Source organism: Ambystoma mexicanum, chromosome 12 (assembly GCF_040938575.1).
Source record: "Ambystoma mexicanum isolate Mex_15411 chromosome 12, UKY_AmexF1_1, whole genome shotgun sequence".
NCBI classification, from domain to species: Eukaryota; Metazoa; Chordata; class Amphibia; order Caudata; family Ambystomatidae; genus Ambystoma; species Ambystoma mexicanum.
Genome location: NC_090936.1, coordinates 1,228,613,464 through 1,228,633,479, shown reverse-complemented (window position 1 = coordinate 1,228,633,479; position 20,016 = coordinate 1,228,613,464). Strand labels below are relative to the sequence as shown.

General features: G+C 47.9%; 1 protein-coding gene across 3 annotated transcripts in view; it reads right to left on the bottom strand.

Annotated features, from left to right (window-relative positions):
• Positions 1 to 20,016, bottom strand: part of SLC41A2 (solute carrier family 41 member 2) — a 705,927-nt gene that overhangs the window by 196,630 nt on the left and 489,281 nt on the right. For all 3 annotated transcript variants that reach the window (XM_069629903.1, XM_069629904.1, XM_069629902.1), the window contains exon 8: positions 10,247 to 10,326. In XM_069629903.1, coding sequence (XP_069486004.1) covers positions 10,247 to 10,326 — 80 coding nt within the window. The remainder of the gene's footprint in view (positions 1 to 10,246; positions 10,327 to 20,016) is intronic.

Here is a 20,016-nt window from a genome sequence, read left to right as displayed (position 1 = left end):
TAGGGGGAGCAATCGACATAATAGAGAACTGCAACTCAATTGTTTTCGAAGGGAAGTGGGAGGAGGAATGAACACAGGATAGGGCATTGTGGAGGTTAGCCAACAGACAACTCTAGGACCAGCCACAGAGAAGAGCGAGAAGTCACTTTGCATTTGCGAGCATCGGACAGGCAAGGATAGAAGCATAATGGGGTTCGGCAGTAGAGAGGATAGCGTTATCAAAAATTCCAACTCCTAAGAACCCCACAGACACAGGCCCCCACCTCCTTGGAAGACATTTAGAACCTTAACATATCAGATGTTAAAGTCACCAAAGGAGACTATTTCATCCAAGATCCTACCTGCAGACTTAAATGGCACACGCTTGGACTGTCACTGGAAGAGCGTTGAACTCCAGGATAAGTGACTGGGAGGGCCTGGAGAGACTTCTGGTTTACATTGGTAAAAGACTGGTTCATATGGAGACACTTTCAGTAACCTCTTTGAAGTCAAGAACCATGGCTTGAGAAAGAGCATGCTATTTAAGGACCGGGTACTGTAACATTAGAAAGTATTACTCAGGTTTTTGGACCCAGAAGAGGGTTTCTTTTGTTTCTTGCATAATTGCAACAACTGATGAATGGCTTAGGTCAGCAATGGGTGGTGGAGAAAGCGAACTGCACGCTTGCCAGAGATTCAACCCTGATGCGAAGGAGGACGATTAGAGAAACACATCCAGAAGGGTTTTATTTTGGTTTACACAACCCTGGTTATGCAAGATAATCCATTTTCCTTTGCTATTCTTTATGAGCAGCTCAATAAAGAAAGCAACATGATTTGCACTCATGACCTGTGTCTGGTGGCGTTTCCCTGTGGTCTTTGTGACAATCGTTAACTACAATGGATCAACTAGCAACATCGGACTTCAACCTCTTTGGAAACTCAATAGGTTGAAAGGGTATCTTTGTTAGGGAGATTTTTCAAATTTCTTGGCTCTGGGAGCGTTTCCTCTGCATTAGACTGACTCTTGAAGTGGTAGTATGGCTGAGTCATCATAAGGGTCAGTAACCACTTCCAAGGTATCAGTAAGGGACGGTCCACACAATAGACTTGCAAACATTAAGTCTTTATAAAAGGTTGTCCAAAGAAAGGTCTATGAACTTACAGGTAAATACTTCTTCAGACATGGAACAGAACACAGAAAAGAGCACACATGGTCTTAGAAATATTCCGAAGTCCAGAGGATATTTTTGAGGCTCACAGGCCCCTGTAGAATTGGAAGCTCCCAACTGCAATGTTAATCTATGACCCCAGAGTCAGCCAATGGCCCAATCCAAGTCAAAGAAGGTGAGTAGTGGAGCTGTACACAAGGCACAATGGACAAAGAGAGGACAAAGAACACAGATCGATGGATGAGGGGGATCTCACTGAAGAGATTCAGGACTATCACATCCGACTGTCTCCATAAGCCCCCATCAGAAGGGAGACTGGTGAGAAGAGCTTTGATATCAACAGCCCGGGATGGGCAAAGGTCAGCACAAGATCTCTACAGCACCAGATCGAAGTAACCCACAAAAGGCAAGCAAGGGCACCCCCAAAAGGAGATCCATCTGAAGAAAGTGGGTCCAGGAGCTGTTTTGCTAACACACTTAGAAGCTCACTGTTGAGTAGCCCGCAGAGTAGGGTTCTTGTAGCACACCGGTAGATGTTTCAATTGTCTGCCAGACAACAAAGGGTGCTTTGTTTACTGAAAGTTCAGTAAACAAAGCACCCTTTGTCAGAGGAATTGACAACTAACCTCAGATGTTATTAGAGGAACTCCCTATGAAGACCAAGAGAAGAAACAGAGGCCCCAAACTGAAGCAAGAGTAATAGGACACAAGCCAATGCCACAGGTTTGTAAATTGCAGCAGGACACGCCACTGGAGGTCTCCACGCTGCAAGAGTCCTACTACATGGTTTCATCATTGAATAAGGTAGCAAGCCGTTGCAACATCCATGATGGGAGTCCTGAACTATGCAGTGCTTGGATTCCTCGGTCACCTGCACAGGCAAGTCCACATGAAAACATCTTAGAGAAACACACCCAGCTGGTCATGCTAGAGCAAGGGGGTAGGATTGCTGTACAATGTTCCTTCTGGCTGCAGGCAAGGCAGTGCTTTGCCATAGCATTTCCCGTAGTCCATGAGATAATGATGACAGAAACTATGCATCATCAGCGGGCAAGACCTTCCTCCAGGTGCTTCGGGGTCAGATTTCAGCAAATGACAACGTACAGGTTCAGAGTTCCAGCTTTTAAGCTTCAGCTGGGGGTAGAGGGAGACCCAATAGTCACAAGGTCAGTAACCCGACCTTGTCAAAAGGGGAGAGAAACCCTTCTCAGCCAGGACTGGAATGCCTATCAGGCAGGAATCCAGAGCCAGTCCTACCCTAGAGGCGGTTGTGGCAGTTAAGAGGGCCCGATTTCCTGTCCCCTCCACAAGTGCCAGTCCACACGTGTGCAGTCATAATTTGCATCACACAATGCATCTTAAAAAAAGTGCTTCCCAAGTTCTCTTATTTTCCTAAAATGTCAGAGAAACCACAATCAATGTTGAGACCAACCGCAGGACAGGAACCCCGGGACTTAAAACAAAGCAACAATTCATAAGAACAGGGAAACAAGCCAGGGTCTCCCAACACCAACTCAGATGACTGCCACTGCTGCAGCATGGAGAAAAGGGGTGTGCCTTTTTGAAATCTTCTGCAAATCTGATCCTTTCCGGGCAGGGAAGACAGGGCTAGATTGGCCAGGACCAGATAACCAACCGGGGGAGAGAGGAAAGGGTACCAAAGAAGCTCAGATAACCAGAATTTGTGGGTTGGTTGAGTGAGGTCAGAAGAGAAGGAGCTGACAAACCAAGAAGCCAGGAGAGGTGGGGCGGTGCAGAAAAATGTGGAGGCGGATTATAGAGCAAGTGAGATATTAGTTTATGAGTGCAAGTGGAACTGTACTGCAATTGGGCGCGAAAGACTAGCAAATGTGATTGGGAGTGAATGTGACCATGAAAGAGGGATGTTCAAGAAGAAGGGGGGTTTTAAGTTGCAGTAGTAGTGTAGAGGAGGGAGCGGTAGAGTGTAGGCAGGACTAGTAACATCAAAGGATGGAGGGATTAGCAGGAGACACATCGGAGGGACAGAAGATGATAGACACAGGAGGTAGAAGGTGGGAGGAGTCTGGACTAGGAGAGTAAAGAGAGTGAGAAACAGAGGGAGAGAGAAGAGTAGAGCTGTGAGGAACCTGGGGCATCCTCACTTCTTTCCCCCTGGAACCTCCTCTTGGGTGGCAAGGGAAAGGCCATCACTTTTGTATCCCGACCCTGAGGGTGGATATGCAAGGATCACTTGGGAGGAGACCTGGACAGTGAGGAGAGGACGTCCTTAGGCAAGACATGGTATTCCCCATTTTCCTTTCACAACGAACCCTCCATAGCTCAAACCTTTATAAGGCTTTAACAGCCCTTTCCCTGTGCTTCCCCTAAAACATTCCCCAAAACACACCAGTATGCTACTGGGATGAGGAAGAGGACAACTAGATCCTCATTTTATTAATGCAGACACATATCGACTTCAACCAAGGACTGAGACGAGGAGGAGGGCAACACGAGTAAAGCAAGACTGCCGATTCAATGGTGAGCGGTCTAGTTCTTTTTGGAATACTCATGGAGGCGTAAACTTTAAAAGCAGGAAATAAAGAAGGAAATTAAGCAAGCTGTGAACACCCGAGGCAGCAGCCGGGAAAGCAACTCCAGGTCAGTTGTGTGGCAAGAGGAGCGCTCGAGACCCGTGTGCAGATGCATATTGTATGCAGCAGGAAGCGAAGCCAAGGTGTGCTGCAAGCCGGTAGCAGTCTGCGAGAGGGAGACCAGCGTGACCGAGCAAATCGGTCACAGGAATCCTGACCTGCAAGTGGAGCATCGCTAGGGAGCCGCACCACGAAGAGCCGCTGGGAGAGGAAGACGAGGTCACTGTGCCACCTATGTTGATGGGCTTTAAGGGTTGTGGTAACCATCCGACACTCGCTGCCCCGATATGCCCAAGTCATCATATGCCTAACACAAACCTGTACCCAGGACCTATTGCCTTACCTTACTACGCTAAGCTGTCAGTCACCCACTGTGTCACCCACTAGCTCTCCACAGCACATTGTGTGACACTATTATTAATTATGCATTGCACCTGGACTAAATACCTACTACGCCCATTACCTGACATCATCACCACTAAGCCTGTCTATCTGCACTCGCTGCACCTCGTCCTCTACTTACTGTATACCTTTCTGGCCTCAACCACACTACAACCTGTTCCCACTATGGCCATTCACATTAAACCAGCTACCACAACCACTACATTACATTACTGCTGTGCTCACTTCCATCCTGCAACACAATATCGCACAACCCATACCTAAATGAGCCAGCCCTGTGGCTACAACACTTTACCACCAGACCTATCCCTAACCAACCATGCCATATGCGCATCAGGAATGCTAGGCTTTGCTCTCGCATCTATTACCCCTCAGGCACACATATTACACCACGGAACTGCATCACCTCTCACGGCTACACATCATCCCTACCTGACACTGCTAGGTCCAAACTCACCACAGATAAACCCTCACCGCTACGCTTACCTAGTTGCCTATCCCCAAGCCGACGGAGTAAACCTTGTGCCACTCCAGTCCGGAACCAAAGATTAGCAACCAGATGTCACCACTGGTCCTACCACCTGAACACAGACATCAGGGTCAATTCTGCCAACTTAACCAAGAATAAAACCTCTACCCTAGATGCCCCATTATCGGTGGAAGCCTCCCCAGCCAACATCCCCAATTCCCAAGCTAAACTCAAAGGGACGCTCATTAACGCCCGCTCTGTTTCCGCTCACGCGTTAGACATCGCTGACTTCCTTGTGACTGAAAATCTTGACTTTCTGGCAATCACAGAAACCTGGTTACATGCGGTGTCAGGCCCTGCCCTGACCCTCGCCATTCCCGATAGTTACTCCATCATTAGGTGCGACGGGGACACCAATCAAACTAAGGGGGGTGGATTAGCATTCATATTCAAGAGCTCTCTTAACCCAAGAGTCGCCAACAGTCATCAGCTGCCCTCTGCTGAACTACTCTCGATTAAACTCCCAATCTCACCTAATCACACCGCCTCAGTGTACCTCATCTATCGGCCACCTGGTCCCACTTCCACATTCATAGAAGATATCTCTTCCATCCTAGCATCCAGCACTAAGCCTAAATCCCAAATTATCATACTTGGAGACCTTAACTTAGGCTATCTGGACACGAACGACACTAAAGCCTGTGACCTAGCCAGTGTCCTATCCGACTTTGGCCTCACCCAGCATGTCAATGTACCTACCCATATCAAGGGACGCACATTGGACTGGGTTTCAGACTTGAATTGTGCACTAAACTTAATTTCAGTGTTACCATGTGCATGGTCTGACCATCACAAAATAACATTCTCCATCAATTCTTGCCCACCCACGGACAAACCTTGTACTGCGCCACCTACACTCACGCGTAACAAGAAGGCTATCACAACTGAGGAACTACTTCCACTCATCCTCCCATTATTAAACTCGGTCTCCACCACCTGTGCTGACCCTACCGTCCTGGTGGACACCTACAATCGAGTCATGTTAAAAGCCTTGGATTCCATTGCCCCACTTAAACAGCGCAAAGAAAAACCGCGCAACCACCTTAATTCCTGGTTCACCCCACACCTACGAGAACTACGTAAAGATAAACGCAAAGCTGAGTCTCTCTGGAGAAACTCACCTACACCAGTAAATAAAATTAACCTTCTATCCATCACCCTCTCGTACAAAGAAGCCATACTAGTGGCCAAAAAAGAAGTCTATAACAACAGGATCATACAAGCGCAATCCAATACTGAGGAACTCTTTAAAATTCTCAAGGAATTGGAGTCCCCAGCTGCCACCCTTGACACGTGTACCCCCGACACCGAATGGTGCGCTAACATTCAAAAAGCACTACTAAAAAAAAATCACTACACTCCAAGCTAAAATCAACACCAAAAAAACATCTCCTTGAATCAGCAGGTAACACCCAACCCTCCAACATCCCATCCCCTAATCATTCTTTCAAACCTTTTAGCTTCTCACCTCTCACCATTAGGGAAGTGGAAAATATCATCAAGAAGTTAAAACCATCCAATTGTCAAGGTGACCATTGCCCAGCACCAATCGTAAAGGAATCAGCGCCTGAGCTCGCTCCCTTCATCACTTCCTTCATCAACTCCTCCTTTAAATCTGGCATAGTACCAAATAACCTCAAGGATGCTTGGGTAATTCCCTTAATCAAAAAACCTAACTTAGACCCTAGCAACCCCACCAACTATAGGCCAATCACCACGGTACCTTACCTCCTAAAAATCCTGGACCGTGCTGCTTATCTCCAAATTCAAGATTATCTCGATAAGAACAATCTATTAGGACTCAGGCAATCTGGTTTCCATCCGAGACACGGCACAGAGACTGCCCTAATAGATCTAAAAACGCAAATTGAAGATTTGAAAGACAAGGGCAAACAAGCGCTCCTACTCCTTTTAGATCTATCCGCCGCCTTCGATCTGGTGGACCACCACATCCTTTGCCAGCATCTCAAAACGGCTGCCCACTTCTCCGATGCAGCTACCTCTTGGATCAGCTCATTCCTTGCCAACAGATCCATGAGAGTCTTCTCACTTCTTGCCGCTGCTGACCCAGCGCACGTGCCTTGCGGAGTCCCACAACGCTTGTGCGTATCACCCACGCTCTATAACGTTTTTACTAAACCACTCTAATATTCTTGAACGTCTGGGTGTTACCTACACAAATTATGCAGATGACACCCAGATACTCATCCCTATCACTAGTGATTATGTAACTGACGTCAAAGCTCTCAATGCAGTCTACACCGTCATCAAGGCGTGGATGGCCCACCATGGTCTCTGCCTAAACAATGAGAAAACTAAGCTACTCATCCTTGGCTCTCAGTCCAAACTTTCAAAACTTGACAGCAAATATGATGCTTTCAACATTGATGGTAACATTATCAAGGTCACCAATGTCACTAAAACCCTCGGAATTTACCTAGACTCCACCCTCTCTCTCACCAGACAAACCAACTCAGTAGTCTCAGGATCTGCGTACACGTGCAAACTAATCACTGCTTGCCGTCCCTTCTTAACTATGGACTGCCTGATCCTTGCTAGAACCCTCATCTTATCCAAAATTGACTACTGCAATGCCCTTTACCTTGGAACGAGCCAAAGAAACATTGACAAACTTCAGGTAACCCAGAATAACGCCATCAGGGCTGCTCTTAACATACCTAGGTGCGCCCACATCTCATCCACTAGACGCAACATACATTGGCTCCACATTTCACGGCGCATCGCCCTCAAAACACTTGTCCCAAGTCACAAAGCACAGAACAATACAGCACCGGCCTACCTGTCAGTGCGCTTCACACAACACACAGCCTCCAGACCTCTAAGAACTGCACAGGCACACACACTCATCATTCCTAGCTTCAAGCTTCAGACTGCCAGAGGCTCGAGCTTCCCAGTCCTGGCAGCAAAGCTTTGGAATTCACTACCCAATGATCTCAGGAATGTCCCCTCCCTTCAATCCTTCAAAAACACAGCAAAACATTGGCTCTATGAGCAAGACGAAGCTTTGGCCACCCCTTAGTAGACACCTATTGCACGCTGTGTCCCCTCGATTACCTCTGCATATACTGAGCCGACTGACTACCTTTGTAAATGTATGTATATATCTTTGTTCTATGTATATATATTAGGCAATATGTTACTTCTTTCTGTAACTTTTCACTGTAACCTTTCCAAACATGCACCGTGATGCCCGTGGGCAGGCTGCGCAATATAAATAAATACAAATACAAATACAAACGCATTGGGAAAGCAGAGACCCGTGGAGGCAGAGACCTTGCAACGCCATAAGCTCCAAACGGTGAGTGTGGGAGACACTGGGCAGCAGGCGAATATGCGGTGAGCATGCTTTTGAATGCCGAACGAAATGAAAACCTTTACAAGTGTTTTTGAATATCGCAGTGAGCAATTACAAGCACTTTTGAATAACGAACCAACTGAAAGTCAAACATTTTTTAATGCCAAGCACTCATGAGTGAAGTGAAAGAAAGGTTGTGAAATTAACGGATACTATGAACTGTATTTTGTGAACATAAGTATTGGCAAAGCCAAGAGAACACAAAGAGTTATATGCATGTTATTCAAAACCAAGCATTGGCAATAGTCAAAATACAAGTAACTACTACCTGAGAAACAAATGTATACAAAACCAACGGAACATAAAGAGTTGTAAGATGTGAGAAATCCAGCCTTGGCCAGAGCCAAGAGAAGCAAGCATCGAAAAAATTTCCAAGAGAACATAAGTGTAAAAAATGCATGGTGGCCAACCAAACCACAGTACAGTGTCAGGGGAGTGTTACATATTCGAATAAAGCAAGCAGTACTGCTAAGGAGAAGCAGTGGACTGGTGTTGATGGAAAAGCAGTTAAGAAAGGGGCTCGGATTGTGTGACCTGTAATGGGTGGACCATGTGGTCGGACAACTGTGCCTAGACCAAGGGCCCTGTAGGGAGAAGCCATTGACGGTAACCATCAATAAGTTTATGTTTTGCAGCAAGCTTTTATGTGCTTTTGAAACCGAGGGATTGAACTGCCTATTTGAATTGGTGAAAATAACTAATATAAAAAGAGCTGGGAAGAGTCCAAAGGAACGGTGTTGTTTCAAGAAAGTTAGAAGATTTAAACTCTTGGGGAAGGAAACCCCAGTATCTTGTGAACCATTTTGAACTTGGGGACGGGGAAGCTGATTACAAGCCAAGAGCTGAAAGAAGCTCTGAACTTTATTTTGAACACCATTCATTTTGATGCAGACATCCCTACACGTTGTATACAGTTAGTTGTGAGGGAAAGTATAGATTTTGGACACAGACGGACATTTGATTTGGACTTCCTGACACAGAATAGCCTTAGTTTTCTTTAGGAAGAGAAATCCCACCTTAGCATAGGGCGAGTTAGGCCTTACTCCATAGCCTTTTGTAAACCAAACTTTAACCTGTTGTCTGTGTCTACTTCATTATGTATTCACAGAGCATAGACAGGGGGAGAGGATGGCAGGGCATGAAAAGAAGATTACCAAGTCGTTCAGAGTGTATGAAGGCACAGGCCCTTTTTTCTGGTAGCCACTAAACAACTGATAGTGTAGGGTGAGACTAGAAATTCCCTGTCTAGATAGATATCACGACCAGCTATCTAGAAACTAGACAGTATACCTCCATCTACTAACCTGGGGGTTCAGGACACCTGGGTTGGGGAGGAAAACACTACACCAAGACGAGAAAGAGGGGGTCGCCCCTAGCACGTGCTGAAACCTGTAATAAAAGCCCTTTAACCATCTCCGGGATGTGAAGTATTCTTTGAGGAATTTGACACTATACACCAATTATTTACTCATGCACCGTTCCAACATTTGGCAGCCAATCAAACAGTGCTCTTTGTCACACACAAAGGTTGAAGGACATCTACATGGGTAAACTCAGGGGATGACTATTCCTGAGGAATCGTTGACACCCCTTCCCCCACTCGCAGGCACATTCAGACACGCAAATAAACCCTATATGAGTTTCTGGTGGCCCTACATGGTCAATCAAGGTCACCACAAAATCACAAAAGGGCAAGTACAGTTGCCTGGATACTGGATTTGGAAAGAGCTATAGACTCCCTTTTAGGAACGTCAGGAAGGAAAAGCACTTCCCGTGAGCCAAAATGGCCATAACCTGTGTAGCCACAATCTTGAATTACAATGCCACCCACAAGAACCATGACAATGTCTGGGTAAAGTTACTTGTCTGGTGACTTTAGGGGGGACCTTGGCAGAGCCCCATCCTTAGGGGCCATATGTGACCCTAAGGGGCATAAAACATTACAGAGACGCGTCCCCAACGAGCCCTGCATAGGAATACTTTGAAGAAATATGGTCATGGCAACACAGGAGGCAAAGGTTTAGGAATATTACTAAGTGGGTTTCTAGCTCACAGACTTCAAAACACTTTAAGAAAAAAAAAATATGCATATTTAGGACCAGGGAGCAGGAAAGGAACAGACTTTCATGCTTCATATCTTCAAGTTTTAAATGATTGCTTTTTAATATGTACTCACCATTAATAACTGGAGTGTAAACAACAATGCCAACCAAATTCGGATCTGATACTGTAGTGTCCAGTATAAGGCCGCCAATGCTAAAAAGAAAATGTACTCATTCACTTCTTAATAATAAAACTTCATGTCCACTCATTGCTTTACTTAGATCAATGACTACTGTAAATTCATGCATTTCCAATATTTCCCTTGAGACTCCCCTTGCGCCACTGATGTCCTCTTACAACAAAGAAAATGCATCTCAATGTTGAGGTGTTGTAATTTTAAATAAGTGCTTTAGAAATGTTTGTTTATTTGTTGATTAATTTGTATAACGCACCAAACCCGTGGGTTTCTGGGCGCGTTGAAAGAAATTTCAAGGTTACAGTTACACACAAAAATAATTGAAACATTATATACAAAAATACAGCAGGTGTCATAGTGTAAAACAAAAAGAAAGTACATTACAATAATCTAATCAGATATAGTATCGAAAGTAGTGGATGTCCTGATGGATGTCATATGTCATTCGTAACTACCACGCTTTTAGTGTATTTCCTAAAGCTGTGGAAGTTCTGGTCAGTTCGCAGATGAGAAGAGAGGGCATTACAGTATTGGGCGACCAAGACCAGAAAACTACTGCCACCGGCCCTGTTCAGTTTAAATCTGGAAACTACGATGCAATAGGAGTTAGCGGTCCTTGTGGGACGTGTTGAAGATTTTGTGGTGACAATTTTTCTTCTTAGGTACTGTGGGGCAGCATTCTTTAGACATTTATGGGTGATGGAAACTTTTCTTAACTGAATCCTATCATTGATAGTCAGTTGTACATTCTTCTGACCTCAGAGATGTGTTGTCTCCTAGGAATACTTAATGCTGTTCTGAGTGCATTATTTTGTAGTATTTGAAGTTTGTTCGTAATGTGTTTGCTAGCACCTACAGAAAGGTGTTACAATAATCAGGTTTTGATGAATTAAGTCTCCCGCTAATGTGATGCAACTCTCGTGGATAAGAAGGGTTTACAGGCATGAGAGGAGGAGCGTGGGAAACGTAGAAAGAAAACCGCAGAATTTATAAATACAACGTTGTATTTATGACTGCGGCGGCTTCAGCTTTGAGTCTCCTGGGCTCCCGCCACCCGGGGGAGCCCAGGAGACTCAAAGCTGAAGCCACCGGAATCACAAATACAACAACGTTGTATTTATAATTGCAGCGCCTTTGCTTGTAGGCAAGTCCAGGCAATTATGAATACTTCGCCGGATTTCTTTCAGGTTGTGTTTGTTCTCTTTGGAAGGAATATTTTTCCACATGACTTCCAATTTTCTTTTCTCTGCCCGCAAGGCTTTTAGCTGGGATGTCAACCATGAGTTTAGGGCTCTGAGTTTACCTTTTCGCATTTTGAGTGGAGCAATGGTGTCTAGCGCTTGTGTAATGGTAGAGTTGTATAAATCTATTAGCAAAGCTGGGTCGGAGGTATCTGGTAAGGAGTTCAAGGTAGGAAGCAAAAGGGTCAGTAACTTCTCTACTGTGATATACCGTTTGTTCATAGTGAGGAAGGGCGGAACCTTAGGGTGTGTTGATTGCCAGTCTACTGGCTAGCGTGGTGAAAGATACTAAGTAATGGTCTGCCCACGTCTGAGGTTCGACATTGGTGATTATGGTCTCGCAGTTGAAATCTGCTACCCAATCTAAGGTTCTGCCTTTATCGTGGGTAGGTTCGATGACTGTTTGCGTGAGGCCAAGTTCAGTGAGGATATTTGCCAATGCCCCTGCATGCTGGTCGTTAAGATCGTGGAAACCAGGTTGAAGTCACCTAACATTAATATTTGCAAAGTAGGTTTAGTGTTTCCTGAGAGTATTGATGTGATGTCTTCCTCGAAGGACCCAATGGGACCAGGAGGTCTATAAATTAAGTGAACAGTTAGTTTACTTCAATTAGTAGTAGTCAGTTTGACCGTGAGTAGTTCACACGACGTGATGATGGGTGAGGCGGATACTCTGAGCCCTAGGCTTGACTTCGCAATAAAGGCAATGCCGCCTCCTCTAGACGTTTCCTTATCTGCTCTCAAGATGGTGTAGTTGTCAAGAATGGCCAGTAACAGAGAGGGTCCTGCCGCGGCGTGAAGCCACATTTCTGTTATAGCTAGGAAGTCCAATTCTCCAGTATTAATTATGTCAGCTATATCTATGGCATGGACAACCATAGATCTGGCATTTAATAAGGCACCTTTGATGTTAGGACAACACTTTCTTCGGTTGCCTCTAGTTTTAGTTGTGTATTTGGTATTAGGAGTTCGGTTATTCGGCACCAAGGGGGGACTACCTTTAGCTAGGGGTTTAGTCTGTGAAGAGAAGTATCTGGCAAGTCTAGAGCCAAGCCTACCATTTCTAATTCAGATGGAGCATGAGCAGGGTTGGTTAGGTACTGGTTTCGTGGCATGGATGTTAATCCATTGGCTAGGAGTTGTGGTACCTACTGAGCCAGTGGGGATAACAGTCAGTATCATAGGACTTTATTCCTAGATTTAATTCTGGTTGGAATGTAGAGGGTCTAATGGTTGTATGAAGTAGGCTGTGCTTCAGGGGTGGGAGGAATTTGGTAGGTTTAATCTCCGGTAGTGGAGAGGAAGGAGTGGTCATAGTTGCGAACTTGGGCTCTGATTGAAAGTAATTGACCGCTATGGCATCGTTTTTGGCGGCAACTGAGGTGCACAGAAGGATTACTGTAAGGCAGCTGGAGGCATGCATAATATAAGAATGGGTTAGCTAGAGGTGGGAGACCGGCAGTCAGTGCCTGAGCTGGATGCTGTGCCGTGAGCCCTAAGATTTCTAATATGGCTGGGTCCCTGGTGGTCAGAATAGCTTAGAGTTTATACAGGGAATAGGCTCATGATCAGACCTATATGCAATATATGGCCTGGTTATAAGCTGCAGGGTACTAGCAGGCAGTGTAGGCCGTATACCTAAAGAGTGATTATAAACATGCATTTGGGCTGCCAAGTACTATAAGAGGCACAGTTAGAGTGAGGCAACTTAGACTTCGCAATGCATTTGAGGCACCAAACACAGAGGCAGCACAATAAACAAGGTTAGCTGAATGGTAATTGTGGTCGATATTGGCGGTACAACTTATGTTAGACTATACAGTACAATCAGGCATCAATAGTAATAGGCAACGCAGTTAGCCATATGTTGAGCTTGCTATGGCCCGTGTTAGAGGGGCCCAGAAGTATGCACAGAGGACTGAGGCAGATGTCTGTGGAGGCGAGTTAAGGCTGACCTCACAGTGCATATAAATGGCAGTTCACGTACAGGTAGAGATACATGCGCCTAACAGGCTTGTAGAGAGCACATGTTAACTGATACGCATTAGTTTGAATACGTTAAACACAGAAATGTTCTACAGTGCGTAATATCTCTGAGCCACATAGTGCCCAGATCAGATTACATAGCAACAGAAAGGTAGGCAATGTATACTGATCAAGTTAACAATAGTAAGTGTAAGGCAGTGGTCGGCATAATCGCTCCTACCTATAGTGAGTGTAGGTCAAGGTAAATACACATAGGTAAAATGCATTTTTCGCAATAGTCTACTCACTCAAATATAAACGTCAGATATGCATGGCACGCTAATCTTCACAGGGGCGAAGTGAAGCAAACGCAGATTTGGGGAGGATGTAAGAGTTTAGAGATTGCAGGTCATAGTTCAGGCGTATACACCTTAGTCAACACCCACCTCTAATGGGACTGGTGGCGGCGGATAGTGCGAAATAAGCCTAGGGCTGAAGCTACTCACTTGTTGATGGTCGTTAGGGGGGTGGCCACGGCAAGGACTTCCACGGACAGGCAGAGACAGGCGAGCAGCCTTTTGTATCTGCCTTCTGTTTGCAGGCTGGCTAACGCCTTCCAGTGCTTCCAGGGCATTCAAGTAACACAATGCGCCCAATCGTATGGCGCAGTTTCTCAAATGAGGTTGCTAGGCAACCGAATAGCGAAAGGCACGGCGGCCATGCAGTGTGCACGACACCTCTGTGCGATGCTGAACAATACAGAGTGTTAGTGAAAGGGTGCACATGTGTATTATATACAAGAAACTATGGTGGAGCTGAGAAATGAATTATGCGCTGTTATTTTCGGACTCAAAAAAGAAATAACAAGCATTGACAAAGCCAAACAGTTTCGCTATCTCTATGGTAAGTTTTGTTCCCTCTTCCTACAAATATTTTTGACATTACAACTTTAAATGATCCCACAATTATTAAGAACACACTTCTCCTGCTCTTACAAATTAAACGATACTAATATGCAAACTGTCTTTGCATGCTTGTTTTTTTACCCATTGTTTGATAACATCACTTCCATGCACACTGTCTCAGAATTTAAAGGATGCAGGTTACCCAATTCAGTGCTGTGGGATTGGATGTTGTATTATTTGGAAATCAAGTGGCTGAAATGTACTTGGTTAAGTAGTTTCCATTACACCAGGCGCTGATGTGTAGCTGTAAGTAACTCATTACCCTTGAAAGAGATGCCTCAGACGACAGAAATGTCAATTTTAAAATCACATTAATGCGACAAGATCTTAGATAACAGAATGTGTGACTGTCCATGCTACTGACAGTTATCAATCCCTCCACACATGCCAGAAAGACTACCAAGCCCATGTATGCTTTCTACACCAATATTCGTTGTCTTATGCAAGTGGCAATGACAAGCTCTATGAGCCAACACTAAACCGGTAGTAACAGCAGCTGCCCACTGCTCAGTGGCTTCATGTCCCTTCTCACTCCATCAAGTTGACTGGGGCTATTCTGAGCCAACCCATCACCCATTGAGTAACGTCATTGTATGGTTATTTCTAAAGTTGAACATGACCATGGGCCAAGGTCTCAAGATTAAGATATGTACCCACAATCCAAGAGTACAATAATCCCATTCATTTAGGGTGATTTGATACAGGGCCATAAAGGAGTTAAGTCTTCACCAAACACGTAATGGAAATATTACAAGCTGTTGCCGCCATCCCCCCTCCTCTCTCTGTCAGGCCCAGCGCTCCATGTTTGGGGTGCGTGAAAGTGCCCAACGCAGACATTTCGGGAGGTAGAAGATATTGCTCAGAAATACACGTTTCTTATTTTATGCACTATGAAGGAATGATGGTCTGTTTCTTTATGTGCAATGAATATACTCTAACAGGTAAAAAGATCTTCAGGAAGATATTTTGCACTGTGCAACCAGAGAGATTATGGAGGTGGCACAGAGAGCACAAGAATAGGCACTCAGCCCTTTTTACATTTCACCAACAAAGAGAAAGACCTGGAAAATCTCAAGGCCCCTCGAAAGGGCAGATACAAACAAAAAAAACAAGAGGTCTGGCATACGGAAAACAAAAAGGATTGAGGAAATTGCTTCAAAATGTCCAAAAGATGCTTTGTCAAACAGCCCATATAGAGAAAACACCCGTCACTGGATCAGTACAGCTGAGAGAAGGTAGTACGTCAAAGATCCAGCTGGCTACCTGAAGAGTGAGATAGAAGAAACATTAATCACTGGATCAGAACACCTGACAGCAAGGTAGTACATCAAAGATCCAGCTGGCTACCTGAAGACCGAGAAAAAGGAAAAATCAATCACTGGATCAGAGCACCTGAGAGGAAGGTAGTACATCAAAGATCCAGTTGGCTACCTGAAGACTGAGATAGAGGAAACCTTAATCACTGGATCAGAGCACCTGAGAGGAAGGTAGTACATCAAAGATCCAGTTGGCTACCTGAAGACTGAGATAGAGGAAACCTTAATCACTGGATCAGAGCACCTGAGAGGAAGGTAGTACGTCAAAGATCCAGCTGGCTACATGAAGACCGAGACAGAGGAAACATCAATCACTGTATCAGGACACCTGAGAGAAGGTAGTGTGTCAAAGATCCAGCTGGCTACCTGAAGACCGAGATAAAGGAAACATCAATCACTGGATAAGAGCACCTGAGAGGAAGGTAGTACATCAAAGATCCAGCTGGCTACCTGAAGACTGAGATAGGGGAAACATCAATCACTGGATCGGAGCACCTGAGAGGAAGGTAGTACGTCAAAGATCCAGCTGGCTACATGAAGACCGAGACAGAGGAAACATCAATCACTGTATCAGGACACCTGAGAGAAGGTAGTGTGTCAAAGATCCAGCTGGCTACCTGAAGACCAAGGCCTTTGCAAGAACCTCTTTGCAGTCGGCCGGTATATCGTACCCTCCAAACTCTAGCGCTGCAGGAGCCAAGCCTGCAGGTTCAGCGACGCCGGGTCGTGGTGGAAGATGGCGCCTCCTTCTCTGGAGAGAAGATCCGCGTCCGCCGACAGCTTGATGGATGGGGACGTTGACAAGTCCAGAAGCTCCGGGAACCAGATCTGCCTCGGCCACGCCGGTGCGACGAGGATCATCCTGCACCAGGACCTCTTGAGCTGGTTGATGAGTCGAAGCAGCAACGGCAACGGAGGGAACGCATACATGTATAAGCCGTCCCAGGGGAACGAGAACGCATCGCCCATGCTTCTCGGCTGGGGGAACCTCTGGCACTTCGAGTTCGTCGCTGTTGCGAACAGGTCGATTTGGGGTTTGCCCCATCATCGGAAGAGTTGATCCACCTGATCCTGGCGCAGCTCCCTCTCGTGACACGCGCGCAGCTCCCTGCTGAGCGAGTCGGCGATGGTGTTTCTTTCTCCTGCCAGGTGTAAGGGAACCAGGAACATCCCCTGAGCGACCGCCCAGTGCCACAGATCCTGCGCCTCTTTGGATAGGGCTGGGGATCTGGTACCTCCCTGCTTCCGTATGTAAAACATTGTCGTGGTGTTGTCCGTGAAGATCCGCACCACCTTGCCCTTGAGCGACGGGAGGAACGATTTGAGCGCCCAGAACACGGCTCAGAGTTCCAGGATGTTGATGTGCAGGAGCTTCTCCTCCGGGAGCCAGAGGCCTCTTGCGTGGAGATCTCCGGTGTGGGCGCCCCAACCTTCCAGGGAAGCGTCCGTCGTCACCGTCTCCTGGTACGCCGGCGTCTGAAAGTCCTTGCCCGCCGTGAGGTGCGCTCGAACGCCCCACCACTGAATCGCCCGCCGGAACACCTCGTTGAGGGGGACCCTGTCTTCGAAGGTGCCCATCACCTGCGTCCAACGGGCGTCGAGAAATTCTTGAAGAGGGCGCATCCGTAGTCTGCATAGGCACACCAGGTAGATGCAAGAGGACATCATCCCCAGGAGGGACTTGATGGACCTCACCCTGGCCACGTCCATGGCTAGCAGGCGCTGCACTTTGCCCAGAATGGTCTTCGTCTGCTCTTCCGACGGTGCCGCCAGGCGCCTCACTGTATTGAGCTTCGCTTCCAGAAACAGGGCCACCTGCGACGGCACCAGGTGGGACTTTGGGTAATTTATGGGGAATCCCAGGTCTGTGAGTAGCTGGACGGTCCTCGCAGTGTGTTCGACGGCGAGTTCCCTTGTCCTTGAGCGGATGAGCCAGTCGTCCAGGTAGGGGTAGACGTGAATCCCCTGCAGGCGCAGCCGCACAGGTGCTAGGCACTTGGTAAAGACCCTGGGAGCCGACTTCAATCCGAACGGCAGTGCTCTGAATTGGTAGTGGCGTCCCTGGACGACAAACCTGAGGAACTTTCTGTGACTTCTGAGGATGGGAACGTGGAAGTATGCATCCTCCAGGTCCAGCGACGATAGAAAGTCGCCTTCCTCCAGCTGTCCCAGCACGTGCTGGAGGGGGACCATCCTGAACTTTTGTGACCTGATGTATTTGTTCAAACGACGAAGGTCCAGGATGGGGCGCCAGCCGCCGTCTTCTTCCTGACGATGAAGTACCTTGAGTACACCCCAGAGCCTCTTCGGGACAGGCTCGATGGCGCCTTTCCTGAGCATCGCCCGTACTTCCAACAGCAGTTCGGGACGTGATTTTCCTTCCTGGCCACAGGTGGAATGTGAGGGCACTTCTTCAGGAATTCGAGTGTCCTCTTGCCAGGGTATCCAGCACCCAACAATCGATGGAGATGGACTTCCACACGCCGACGAACTTCGTCAGCTGGCCTCCCACTGGGGTGCTTCGGTGGGGGCCCGAGGCCACGGCCGGTTCAGTCCTGCTTGGAGGTGGTGGCCTTGCCGCCCTGGCCACCTTGCCGATGGCGGCGAGGCGCTCCCTGCTTGCCGTGACCCCTGTAGGCCTCCTGAGACGAGGAACGTGCCGCCTGGCGGTAGGACGACGAGCCACCGCTGGATCCCTTGGAGGCCCCTGTGCCTCCGGAGCTCCGAAAGGGCTGTCGTTGCTGAAGGGCTCCTAGGGCGCGGGCCGTCTCCGTGTCCGTCTTTATGGCTTGGAGGGATTCGTCCACCGCCTTCCTGAACAAGTTGCTGCCGTCGAACGGCATGTCCAACACCCTGGTCTGGACGTCCTGACGGAAGTCGGTCGCCCGGAGCCAACCCCGTCGTCGTAGGCAAACTCTGTTGCCCAGCTGGCGGAACCCGGTATCGGCAATATCGGTTGCCACCGTTATGGCATGGTCCGACACCACCTCGCCTTCTTGAAGTATTTCCAGGGCCTCGGACATCTTGTCATCCGGTAGGAAGTCCAATATGGGGGCCAGCTTAAACCAGAGGGTTGGGTCCTCTGTCGTTTGTTCTGAGGACTTCCCGACAGGCCAGGTTGCGGGTCCTCCGGCCTGGGCCGTGGTAATCTCGTCCTTATCTCAGAGCATAAGGACTGGATCGCAAACAAAATGGCTGCCGAGCTATCCTGAGGCCTAGGTTCCGGCTGCGCCGGAAGGGAAGGCTGCTCTTCCTCGCCATCATCGTCTTCCTCAGTTATCTCCCGAGGATCTTCCTTGCGCGACCGAACCTTCTCGAATTGTACTTCGAGATTCCTCGCGACCTCGGTCAGTTCCCCCTCTGAGGCTGACTCCGAGCTTGAGGAGGCTACCGTGCCCCCCCCCTTGTTCCATCATGGGGGCGATGACGATGGGCTGAAAAGAGAATTCCCTCCTTCGCGGCAGGGAAACTCTAGTCCCAGAGGCAGTCTCCGCTGGCGGGGTCTCTGCCGGCTTGGCCAGAGTCACCGCGATCGCCTCGATAGAGGCCTTTGCCTGCTGGGTAGGGGCCTTCACCACCTTAGGTGCGTCCTGGGCCTTCCCCTTAGGGGGAGGGGCGATGCCTCACTCCCCCTCTCCCGGGATCGGACGGGGCTTCTCCCGAAGCTTACCCGGGGTCTCGGACTTCCTCTTCCCCGAACCGGAGCGCTGGCTCGTGGTTGACGGTGCCGGGGAAGGTGCGCCCTGCCTGGCGACCGAAGAGCCCGACCTTTCAGCGCTCCCGGAGCCAGCGGACTTGCGGCGCTTGGCCTGGTGTTGGGCCCCCGTCGCCGGGGCGCCCGCACAGGACTTAGAAGCCCGCTCGGACCCTTTCTTCTTCTCACCCATTGAGCCCTTCACCAACCAGCTGGCGAGACGAGATCGACGGTCCCTCATGGTCCGCTCCGACAAGTTCTTGCAGAACTGGCAGTCCTTCTCTACATGAGTCTTGTCCCCATGAAGACAGTAGAAGCATCGCAAATGTTCGTCCTCCTTAAACACATTCTGCAGCCCGCATACAGGGCAGCTGTGAAACAGCTTGAGTCCGGGTGACGAACTCGCGTCCTGGGCCATCTTGAAGTAGGCCGCAAATCTTCTGGAATCCTCCAAGAGGTTGATTCGACGAAATCTTCACCCTTGAGGGGCGTAGGAAAATCCTGCAAAGGGTACCCATTAACGGGA